We start from the raw sequence: 13057 nt of genomic DNA, 5'->3' as shown, positions 1-13057 counted from the left end.
AAATGATGATCATAAAAACGAGTAAACTCGTTGTTGGCATTATTAGATTGGCGGGCAATAACGAGTAAACCCGTTTTTGGCGCAGGATGTGTTAATGTTTGTCTTATTTAGCTATTTTTACTATCTTATCTAATTATTTTCTTACCATTTTCTATCGCTTTAATCTTTTTTCTTTTCTTTTTTTAGTTTAGTTTTTTGTGTAAAGCACTTTGAGCTGCAATCTGTATGAATGGTGCTATATAAATAAAGTTATTATTATTATTATTATTATTATTATCATCTTACCATTTCCGTCGCCCTGGAGACATGGGGCCAGGCAGTAGCCTCTGGTCTGGGATCAGTATCTGCACCGGTGAGTCTTCTAGAAAACACAACACACAAATCATCCTTATATGTCATTCAGTCGCAGCTCTTCAGATTTATACTCTTGTGAAGCAAGAATGCAATGACCCTACAGAGCTAAGATGTACACAGTTGCTCAGCTCTTCACCAGGACATCATGAGAAACACATCGTGGTCTTTCTTCAGCGCGACACATTGAGATTCAGTGCGTCCGACTCTCAACCACCAAAACCTGCACGGACTACAACGTATGACGTATATCTTGTATGTACCGTTTACTTTTACTCTTACATCAGATTCAAATTCTTTATTGCCTATATTTATTGTAACGTATATTATGACCGATGGGGCATACAAGACCCTCTTCTGCACCTTTGTTTACACTCGTTTTTTTTTTTTAAATGTTTATATTCAGATAACATTTTATTGCCTATATTTATGTCTTTCTACTATTACCCTGCCCATACCTGTGCATTAATCAAGCATAACATTAATAACTTAACATCATAATTTGAGGCCATGACATACATTTCTTGAGGGTTAATCGTTCATTTGTAAACATCATTGGTGTTTTTACGATACTAACTGGGCATGGTGACTAATCGTCCGCCTTCTTGGATCTGGAGATGTGTGCCTCTGATGTAGGGTCTGGTCTGGGTCTGGGTGTAGGCGTAGCCGACGGGTGTGGAGTGGCCCAGCACGCTGTGAGGGGTCTGGATGGGGCTGAGGACGGAGCCCATCTCTGGGACGGAGGAGCACAGAGCGCCACCGGTGGGGGACTGGGTCAGTGCCCGCTGTTGTCCATATCGTGACCGCACTGCCAAGAACAGGGTAGGAATGAATCAATACCATGTTTTCACCCTTTAAAAAAAGAACACGCCAACATTATGGGAAATGTGCTTACCGTGCGTTCAGTAGAAAGCTATCCAGCTGCAAGCTAGCCTAGCACAAATGAATGAAAGCGGATATGGACCACCAGCCAAGAGGTGTTTTTGGCCAACAGCTAGGCTAATGGTCCGTATGTGCTTCCATTCATTATTTTGTTCTTAGCTATGGCTAGCTTGCAGACAGATAGCTTTCTACGGAACGCAGGGATGAAATTAGTATCCATCTTCTTGTCTCGACTGGAGAAGACTGTAAGCTCATTTCCCATAATGTTGACGTGTTCCGTTAATCTGACGCAAGGGGAGAACAGTCATTATGTAAAAGAGGAACGAAATGTTCTACTCAAACTTAAACAAACTTACTTCTTTGATTTGCTGAAATTGCTGGGGAGTTCTGCAAGCACCTGGGGACAGATATCTCTGTAAGTATTTTGATGACAAAGTGGTTTTCATGTTTAAAAAATATATATTTTGGCACAATACAACTGCTTAAGCCTCAAGTCGTTTATGACCATCTTCCGAGATCTGTGGCCACAGAATTACAGGTTTGGTAGTTTGGTAACTCAGACACTTTAGTTGAACTCATTCTGCCAACCATGCAGTCCATACTGCCTCTAATATGCTGCGTTCACTTCAGACAAAAATGCTCCTTCAAGGGGTGAATCCCAAAAACACCCAGATGTAAACATGGCGACAAACCATGTTTGTTCCCACATTTTGGTAATTTCTTTTGCACAAGATACAATTTGTTGTATGTTTTGGCACCTTATTGTGAAAATTGCATTTTCCTGTCTTCCGAGTTGTTTTTACAGAAAGAGAAGTTTGTCCCAAGACTGAGAAAAAATGTGAGATATGGGCATTGTGCCTTTTCTGCAGTTCAGCTGATGACAAGAACCCTCCCTCTTGAATCGAGACATTCAGGATTGCAGCTTCAATCAACGTGGTTAGTAACACTGTGTGTGTGTGAGTGAGAAGAGAACTTGGAAAAAGGCCATGTCATATATTCCAGCCGCCACCTGCTTGAGGCACTTGAGGTAATTATTACCCATCAGATTTAAGGAACTAAATATAGTAACACTGGTTCCATTCTTGACACTACTGTGCAAAGACAAATCGATAGCGGTCAACGGCGAATGTACTGCATCAACCATTCAGTCGCCATCATTGCATCTCAATTGAATACTGGTTAGTTTACCAGATGTTAAGGATATCAATCATGTGTTCGCTATAATAGAGTCTCATTAACAGCTCATTGGCTTTATGGAGTTGCATCACGGTACATTCACAGGCCTAATTAGTGATGCACGATATATCGGCCGCCGATATAATATCGGCCGATATGGCAGTTTTTTTACACATCGGTATCGGTCCGATATCAAGATAGGGCCGATATGGGCCGATATTAACACTTTCAGAGCCCAAGCTTAATCTTGATTTACCGCTTGAATGCCCACCATCCACTTCAATGTTAGCGATAATAACGCCTAATCTATGTTTTAAATTATGGCTATGTGTCTAATCTGCCCGTCGCTTATCAATGACTCGTTTTCCAGTCAACATTGTCGAAGCGGATTGTTTTATTATCGGTTCATTTTCGTTTTATAGCATTTTGAAAAGCCCTCATTTTCAAGGAAAATATAAATATTCCATGATAATCGCCCTTTACTGGAATATTCTAGAATACACAAAAACGTTGTCATTTTTCGGCCTATTTATGAATCGTTTTCAAATAAACGCTAGATTATTGATAGTATATGTGTACGTATGCACGCTATATAGGCGATCTGAAAAATCGATTCTCTGATTTCCTCAAAGCGATCGCCCACACACACACACACATAGGGCGAACGCTGAGATCTCAGCGAATACAACTCTGATTATCCCAAGACTTGTAAAATAGATTCCTTACCTCAGATAAGATGTTCTCCAAAAAGATCATTCAAATTCCTGATTGCCATTCCAAAAATCGATCGCTTTTATTGATCCAACACTACATACTGTACATATGTATTCCACGCTGTTCTGAGGCTCCACAATGAATCCGATCGCTCGGGTTGCATGCCTGAGAAGTAAAATGTGGATTCCGGATTTTTCTTTTCTCATCCATTTTCATTGAGTCCATTCCAAAAGAGTGCATTACCATCTGGGAGACGATAGGGTTTTTCTTTTCACATCTGAGCTCCTACAGGGGCTGCATAACAACGGGAGACTCGGTTGGTGAAATATGCTGATAAAACGTCTTATCACGTTTTGGGCATTGAACGTGTTAAAAAAAATAAAAAATAAAAACTTTAATATTTTTTTTCTTTCTTTTTACATGTTTTGGACTTAAATAGTTTCAAAATATCTGTCATTTCTGAAAATAAGTTACAAAGGTTTAAAAAAAAATGCGTTTTGGAAAATAGCTCTTTATTTGATTATCATAAAAAAGTGTTTTCTATACAGAGATATCGACATCGGTAAATATCGGTATCGGCCAGAACAGCAATATTAATATCGGTTATCGGTATCGGCCACAATTTTCACATCAGTGCATCACTAGGCCTAATGATGCAAGACATGTTTACACATTCATACGCACAGATACAGTGAGCCATCATGAATAAACTGTACAGACAATTAAGGACTAAACTGTACACTGACAATTAAGGACTAAACTGTACACCGACAATTAAGGACTAAACTGTACACCGACAATTAAGGACTAATTAAACTATAAAATCTAAATCGTAACTTGGCATCAATTTCTGCACCGTGATACAGCCTATATTGAACACATAGCTAGGCTATCAACAACTACGGTCTGTCTTAATCCAGGTATACCCACCATGTGTGTAAAGACACACACACAACTCATTCAACGACACCGTTAGCTATCCTCATTTTGGACTGATATGTAATGTAGAGCAGGCTTTAGCCACTAGCCATGACCGAATATCATACACCGAAATGCAGAAAGGCCAGGAAGAGAAGTTCACGATGAGAAACCAAGATGCCGGTGACGTCTATAGGATGCACACTTCTAGGCGCACACGTTAATAATGTTTGACTACATGAAACTAAATTACCCACTTCTTCCAACTTCCAGCTTAAATTTGTCCAAAATAAATAACTTTTTTCCCACACCGAAACGGAAGGATCATGTACAAAAATATCTGCATTTCTTTAAAATAATGTATTTTTTCTTTTACAATAATAATAAAAAGGGAGAATTCCACTCTGGGTCTCTTGTATTTGTGGAAGAGTTGTTTTTCTGCAGGGTAGACTGAGCTCACAAGCAGCTCTGCACATATAGTCTGGCCAGAGACTCTAAACACACATGCTCCAGCTTCTGGCTTCATAAAGAACTACACTGTGGTGAAAAGGGCGGGGGGTCAGATAGGGGACAGATAGGGGTCAGATAGGGATGATGCCGCTGTGAGGAAATGTCCCCTCCGGTTAATAAACTCATGACAACACCGGTTACCGGTGACACCAGACATTTTACAAGACGACGCTCAATATCTGTAGTAGGGCTGCAACTAACGATTATTTTGGTAGTAGACTAATCTGTCGATTCTTTTTTCGATTAGTCGACTAATCTAACGATTATTTCTGTCATACCCTCCATCTCTGCTTCCTGTGGGTGCGGCTCATTTTCAGGGCTCCAGTGCATGTTTTACCTCACATGCTCAAGTCTGCACACCTGTGAATGTCACCCTCCCTCTGCCTTAACATGATCCCATAGCAAATTTAAATAAGGACTCATGAAACATTTGAATTTGGATCTTAATTAAGCTACTTGCTTAATCAAATGTATTTTAATAACAAATACAATAATCAATCATAATGAAAACAAGTTAAATAATACAAATTAAAGTGCAAGTTTAAATGTAAAGATAATGTGCAAATAATGTTTTAAAAGTAGCAGCCTCTGCCCCAGCACTGTGGTTCTGATGGGGCCGTTAACCTGGTCCAGGGGGGTGACGTGGATCCACTCACTAGGCTCCACCATTTCCAACAGCTGTAAGGGGAGAGGAGGATGAGTCAGATCAGACAGACTTCTAGGTCTTTTGTTTGCTGTGTGTGAGTGAGAGGAGCTGTGTGTGTGTCTTACTCTGATCTCCTGCAGAGGAACACACCATTTACAAATGACAGCATCCATAAAGGAACCTGTGATTGCATTGCTATAGCTAACTTATAAATCATCAGATATAAGATAGCTAGCACTAACGTTCCCTGTCTCTGCAGTCTTAGCCCAAAAAGTTAAACTTTTTTCAAATGAGAAAAAAAAAAAGCAGCCTAGTCTAGACCATGGCGCTATATAGACAGTGGACGTTGGCACTAGCTATCTTAACTTACCTAATTAATACTCCAGTCTGCAAAAATACGACACTTGGTGCTAATTCACGGAGCTGTAAACACTGGTAGCCTAGCCAAGCTCTAATAGGCTGTAAGCTTGGCGCTGTTCAACGTTAGCTAACATTTACATTTACATTTACATTTAGTCATTTAGCTGACGCTTTTATCCAAAGCGACTTACAAGTTCTGTACGACAAGCCATCAGGAAGAGCACAACTCTATCAGCTGAGTAACAATGTTCATCAAAGACGTCAAGCCAATGCTTATCTTAGTGTAATATTAGTGACACGTCACACCTTTAGAAAGTTGTGTTGAGAATAAATCATCTTCAAAAAGCTAACGTTACATAGTAGTTGGTGGACACGCAGCCTCAACAACATATTAACTGAAATAGTGTTCGCTTAGCAAGCATTATCCATGAGACACTGTTTTCCAACATGTAAGCTAAAACGTACCCATGATCAGAGTAGCTGTCATCACGGTTCCAGGGTGCTTGCTCGTGCATCACTGCTTTCTTCTTCTTTGTCGTTAGTACACAGAATGCAGTCATGGCAGACAAGGGAAATGATACTGCCCCAGCACTTCCTGTAGTGCATTTGCGCAGTTTTGAATGAACGTTACCGGCTCTCGGTTTACTTTTTATACGACGCATCGACCCAAAAAAATTCCGCGTCGACGAATTTTCATGATCGACGTCGTCGATTATGTCGACTAAATCGTTGCAGCCCTAATCTGTAGAGCGCCTACTCTTTGATCTTTAACGTTATGGCGTCTACATCGAGCCGCTGTGTCTGTCCGTCGATTACATCCATCCGTTTGTTAGACAGAGTTGACATTAGGTTATACTTTTAAAATAAACCACTGCCAGTAATTACATTGTCAATTTTCTATCCGTTCAATTTAGCTACAGCCAGGGGTGCAGCCGTAATATCAGAACTGCCTGTACGCCGTTTAAATGACGCCGCGCATGCGCATACATGTTCCCTCACGTGTGCACAGAACAGATGATTATTATGCATAAATAGTAGGAAACATGTTTGTATAGGAAATTACTAGTTTTAGTTTAGTTTTTGTAAATATTGCCTTGAAATAGAGAAGCTGAAAAAGGTAGCAGGATGTAGCCTTCAATATATAAAGAAATCATATTGTCAACAGATATGGTTGAAAAAACAATGTTTTAAATGTAATTGTAGATACAATATTGTAGTTACAATTTCTTTAATTGAATTCACTTAAACTAGAAAAGTAAATGCAAACTAAATTAACAATGTAACTTACAGTTTACAGTTTCCTTCTGAAGCACAACGAAATGTCTCATACTTCCAGTCGGGACCATTTGGTTCCACAGCTCAAGCAAACCCCCACCAATTGGTACAGGGCTTGTATTTTGGTTTTGCACTTCTCTTTCTTTGTTATGCTATTGGCATCCTATTGTTATGCAAAGACTAGGTGATAGATAAGTGCCGGGTAACTTGGCGCACGGCGCGACGAGTCCGAGTGAAAGTTGTGAACGCATTTTTTGTGTGCGCGCGCGTGCACATCCGTGTGCGTACTTCTGCTCAGAAAACTGCTGGGTCGGCGTGGTACCGCGTGGGACCACCACTGCACCACTGGCTACAGCCTTTTTAGATCTTCCCCTTACTTTGAATGACACAAATGCTCACACTGTCCCCCTTATATTTAGTGCATCACACAAACACACACTGGTCTGGACTGGTCTGAACCTCATTAAACGTTAGCAGGTTAGGTTGGCATCGGGTTTAAATCCAAAATATTACCAAATCCTCCACTGTCGTTGTGTAACCCATCGTGTCGACTCTAAAGCCTTCTTTTCTCTCCGTCACGTGAAGTGAAACCCAACACCGGTAGCACCGAACGTCAGAAAACACTGCTGCTACAAAAGACACACAACAGGAGGGATGAGCATTTTACCTCTGGTTACTCAGTTACCTGGCGAGAGAGTGGGATTCTGATCAGAGATGAGCGAGGTATCAGGAAGTTCAAACGACCCGCCCACTGTAGTTGTTTGAAATTGAGTGACCGTAGGGTTATGAGTCTACATGGCGTATAGCTCCCCCACCAGATTAGCACCTTCCACTGTCTGCGTTTCTGAGTGGAGATTACCAGCCACTGAGAGAATTAATCAGTTATGCCTCAGTCTGTCTAAATGGTAAATGGACTGCAGTGCTTTTATATAGCGCTTTTATCCAAAGCCCTTTACAACTTATGCCTCACATTCACCCATTCACTCACACACAGACAGCGGAGGCGACCATGCAAGGTGCTAATCAGCTCATCGGGGGCAGTTACAGTAAGTAAGTAAGTAAAAAAATAAATGCTACGTTGGCTAAATGGCTGTGAGCAAGGAGGGATGTTTGTGTCAGGTCAGTTTCCGGTATTAACCTAAAACCCCTCTGGTTGGTTGAAATGGCCTTCATGTCTGAACAACATCGCCACCTACTGCTTTGGCATTGTACTACATGTATATGACGTCACTCTGTGCAGAGTTTAAACCAGTGTGTGGACAGAGTTTAATTTTTTTGCATAATAATAATAAAAAAAATTGTCATTAATACCCGTGATCGTGTGGACTGGGCCTTAGACACCCTGCCGGGAGGAGTCAGAATCAAACCAGGAACCTTCATATCACCAGACGACCACTCTACCTCCTGATCCACTGTCGCCCCTGAGGTTAATGTTGCGGTGATATTTCCACTCAACTTTTTCAACCTATATGGCTGAAAATACCCTAAAATCAAAACTGACCACCTGCAGGATCAACTTGTGTAGGCAACATGCATCAATTATAGGTATTCTAATTCTATGGTGTCAGTTCACCTTAAAGTATACAAGTTTAGACCCTAAAAGCACACAGTATGTCAATCTCCAAACACAGCTTACTACATCACACGAAAAAAAAAAAAAAAAATCCAATAACGTTAACAAACCTCATCAACAATACACTAAGGTTGGCTTAATCCAGTGCTTCTCAAACTTTTTCTGTCAGGCCCCCCTTTGGTGGACCAAAATATTTTGGGCCCCCCCCCCCCCCCCTCGCCCCAACAAAATAGTCATGAAATGGGCCATGTTTAAATTTATTGAAATAACACCAATATTGTGACCTTTTAACTTGGCCCTATATTTTGTTTTCAGAGCTGTCATGGTGAAAAGCCAGCTTCACACAGATACTGTATGTGGTGCTGAATGGTATCAACACGTTAACTGCTGCATCATGAGATACTTGGTGGGCCATGAGATGAGATACTTGGTGCTCAGCACCACACTCTGAAACTACTAGCTCTCTAGGTGGTATCAGATGAGATTTCAAAGAGTTCTTCCAAGAGTTTGGATGGAGATGTGTCAGGAAGCTTTGTCTCAATGTTGTCTGTAAAGGTTTTTTTTATCCAGAGTAACTTGGTGATCCTTTTCTGTGTTTTATTAAATAATGATTTTCAGATTTTGAGAAATGGTATTTTCATGGAGAACAGTGCAGCTGCAACAGATAGCACTTTAGTGATAATTTTCTGTAATCAAAAAAAAAAAAAAAAAAAAAAATTATTTTATTTTTTTATAAATCTCAAGGCCCCCCCCTGTCATGCCTCTGCGCCCCCCCTGGGGGGCGCGCCCCCCACTTTGAGAAACACTGGCTTAATCTATGGTTCTAATCTAAATAGATCACACACCCTTTCTGCATAAAGCACAAACACATTTTCAAAATATAACCATGTCTTACTTGATTTGGTTGACCGTAAAATCCAGCTTCTTCCAAAGAGACGTCATCATGACAGGAACCTCATGACTGGTCTCTGTTGAGAGAAGAAGTTGTGAGACAAGCAGGGATAGCAAAGAAAAAGAAGACTTGTTTTCTTAAGACAACGTGGGGCTGGGCGATATAACGATAACGATAAATATCGCGATATATTTTAATAATCGATATCGAATATCGAAATTTAAAAAAAATCGAAAAATCGTTTTTTTTTTTTTTTACCTGCAACAGGGCAGTTTTAAAACCAGAGACAGTGGACAGACTTGTCTTTCTTGCCTGCAACTTAAAGTAATGGCTTTGCTTGTCCAAATGACAATACTGACCAAATTCAGATTTCTTTTTCTCTTGTCCATTTATTTTGTTTGCTTTCTAATTTAAAATACATTTTGAAACCGTCTCTACACAGTAGGCTATGTGTGCTAGCAGAACTAGACTCCAGTCACGAGTCACAGTGCACAGTGGTTTGTCCACCAAAAAAGCGCCAAAAGATCGAAAATAAACTAGCAGAGCCAGAACTGTTCAACTCCTCTGGAGCCACAGCCAGCAGAGAAGCCGGTTTACTTTAGCTTTTAAACCAGCTGCAGCCTGAGAACTGGAGTGTGAGGGGATGTAACACTAAAGATGGCGGCAATGACAAAGAATTTCTGCAAAATAAACATACATCTGTTGTTAAAAAAAAAAAAAAAAAAAAAAAAATGTTTTTTTTTTAATTTTTTTTTATACTTATAACAATTCGATAATTATCGATATCGAGAAATAAAATTAAATTATCATATCGTTATCGCGATATGATTTTTTTCCATATCGCCCAGCCCTAAGACAACGTGGGACAGACAAGGTCAGAGATCACACTTACCTTTCGCTTTAGTGGCCACATACTCGTTGAGAATGGTTGCCAGGTTCTTCCCAAATAGAGACTGCAACAATATTTTACAACGAAATAAATTAAATGTTTAACGGCAGCAAATGTAACAGGTAATCACTTAAGAGACAAGTTTGTTCCGAAATCTTTTTGGCTAAGCCATTCACTGTACAAGCTACATTTTGCATCTGTCAAATAGGTTGTCTTACTTGTCTAATAAACTTTTTAGGAGTTTTAAAGGAAATCTAGGGCCCTAGATTAGCAACCTATGATGCTTTAGGGATTGTACTGGGAATGCATTGATGTGCATTCCCCTTTGAGCATTTGGAATAAGATCACAGACACAGAATGATAAAAGTTGTAGCATTATTATTATGCTTTGTGCCAGCCTGACATGTCAATAATAATAATGGATGTGTAAAGGTTATATTACAGCAGCAGACAGATAGATTTCACAAGTTGACAATTTAGGATCGCCTGCACGAAAGAATAATCATCAGTTTGATTGATAACTTTATTAACAGATTGCAGAATGGGTACAATACAGTACGGCTCAATACACACAATTGTTAAGGGGATGCAGACCAGAGAAAGACTTTCGTCTTGGGGGGGGGGGGGCTGAAACAACGGCATACTCACAAATACACAAGCAGGAATAACCCCGTCCTCGGTGCCGTGTTCAGCATACTCTTTCAGATTAGGGCTCTCTTTGATGAATGTTTGGCTGGTGGAGGGCAGTCCCTCTTCCTGCAAGTACCCTGCGATTGATTGATTGAAAACTTTATTAACAGATTGCAGAATGGGTACAGTTAAGTACAGTACAGCTCAATACATACAATTGTTAAGGGGATGCAGACCAGAGAAATACTTTCATCTTGTTTACATCAGGGTCCCCCATTTTCAATTCATAATAAATGACACACACACGACATACAGATAGACAGTACTGCTACATCTATACATTTATGACAACAGATTTGCAAATACAGTACTGTTTGTGATACAAAAAGTGACCAGAAAAGAGTGTATATACATTTGACGTAGAAACTGTACATTGGAGGAGGTTGGGCTGTGGGGTGGGGTTGGGGGACTGTACATTGGAGGTGGGGGGGTTGGGTAGGGGGTGGGTGGGGGACACTGTACACTGTACATTGGAATAGTGACAAAGCCATACATGGTCATTTACTGTACAACTGGGTTAGGACATTTGTGGGGGCCAGTTTCGGATTGCAGTCTCCCGTAGGTGTTCTTTGAGTGTTTTTGAAAGTGGATAGTGCTTCACATTCCTTTACAGCTTTGGGTAGGGCGTTCCACATTGATGTGGCATAATCGCGAAACGTGTTTAGTCCCTTGTTTGAGCCGAATCTGGGTTTAACATGATTTGTGGAGCTCCCTCTGGTGTTGTGATCGTGGTATTCACTGACCTTTGGGAAGTATTTTGACATGTACATGGGTACCTTGGTCGTGTAGTGTATCTTGTAGACCAGGCCCATTGCAAGTTGCTGTACTCTGTCGTCTACTCTAAGCCATCCTAGGTTGTCAAAATGGGCAGGGGTGAGGTGGGTTCTAGGAGTCAGGTCAAGCAGTAGTCTGACTAGTTTGTTTTGAGATGTTTGTAATTTGGTTTTTAGTGCCTTTGAGGTGCTTTGGTACCATGAGGTGCAAGCATAGTCGTAGTACCCTTGAATGAGTGCTCCTGCCAGAGTCTTCAGGGTATTCTTGTTTACCAGAGAGGAGATCCGGTACAATAATCGAGTTCGTTGGTTGACTTTTTTTTATTACATTGGATGCCATTTTGTCACAGGAAAGATTAGCCTCTAGGATGGAATCCAGGTAGGTAATTTCATCTTTCCTTGTGACAATATTGTCACCCACTGTAACTGAGAAGCCGTCGGTCTGGCTGAGTTTGTTATTTGAACCGAAGAGAATGGACTCTGTTTTGCCCATGTGTAAATGATAGTTTGTTATCGGCGAGCCATATGCAGATTTAGCCTAGTTCCGAGCTGAGGGTTTTTTCAACCTGTAACTTGTTCTTGTCAGAGACCAGCATTGATTGATTGGTTGAAAAGTTTATTAACAGATTGCAGAATGGGTACAGTACAGCTCAATACAATTGTTAAGGGGATGCAGACCAGAGAAACACTTTCGTCTTGTTTACATCAGGGTCCCCCATTTTCAATTCAGGACTGAGTCGTCCGCCCGATCACAGGAAAAAGAGATTAAACCTAGCTAACTGATCCCCCTCTTCCTTTAGTCCCCATAGAAACCACGATGCAATCATCTGACCAAGAGAGGTTGTTGTTGTGTGCTAAATTATCTGCTACGTTAACGAGAAGAGCCAGCTAGCCGCCCAGCTTGTGTGTGTGTCAAACTAAGTACCACTACTGGCTAACGTTACCATTAGTGAAGCTTTGCTTCCGCTCGACTTACCCAAAACAAGCCGCGCTACGTCCGAAGGCAGGAGCATCATGGTGACCTACGTTTATTAGAAGCAATAATAACGAATTACATGTTTTGTTGATTCGGTTTAGAGTCCATTGGAGAGCGAAAATTCAAGTATGTTTTTGCCAAAACAACAGGGTGTTACGTACGCAACGTCCTATACGAGTACTCAAAAGGCGGGGAAATCAAGCGTGTATGACCCGGAAGTTCCTTAATTCCCTAAATGGCTGGGAATTGTAGTTCTTCTTCTTCTTCTTCTTCTTCTTCTTCTTCTTCTTCTTCTTCTTCTTCTTCTTCTTCTTCTTCTTCTTCTTCTTCTTCTTCTTCTTCTTCTTCTTCTTCTTCTTCTTCTTCTTCTTCTTCTTCTTCTTCTTCTTCTTCTTCTTCTTCTTCTTCATCTTGGCACGGTGGTGTAGTGGT

At 40.7% G+C, this 13057-nt stretch overlaps 1 protein-coding gene across 1 annotated transcript in view; it reads right to left on the bottom strand.

The window, feature by feature from the left end:
- The window catches only part of npat (nuclear protein, ataxia-telangiectasia locus), a 40963-nt gene extending 28201 nt beyond the window's left edge, over positions 1-12762 (bottom strand). The window contains exons 1-7 of the mRNA XM_084331138.1: positions 12626-12762; positions 10835-10953; positions 10190-10250; positions 9301-9373; positions 1590-1630; positions 929-1159; positions 286-361 (exon numbers count right to left, since the gene is read on the bottom strand). Of these exons, the coding sequence (XP_084187264.1) occupies positions 286-361; positions 929-1159; positions 1590-1630; positions 9301-9373; positions 10190-10250; positions 10835-10953; positions 12626-12665 (641 nt within the window). The 5' untranslated portion in view covers positions 12666-12762. The remainder of the gene's footprint in view (positions 1-285; positions 362-928; positions 1160-1589; positions 1631-9300; positions 9374-10189; positions 10251-10834; positions 10954-12625) is intronic.
- Between the last annotated feature and the right edge of the window lie 295 nt (positions 12763-13057).

The sequence above is a fragment of the Notolepis coatsorum genome (genome assembly GCF_963971535.1).
Source record: "Notolepis coatsorum genome assembly, chromosome: 1".
In the NCBI taxonomy this organism is placed as follows: domain Eukaryota; kingdom Metazoa; phylum Chordata; class Actinopteri; order Aulopiformes; family Paralepididae; genus Notolepis; species Notolepis coatsorum.
This window is presented reverse-complemented; position numbering and strand designations above follow the sequence as displayed.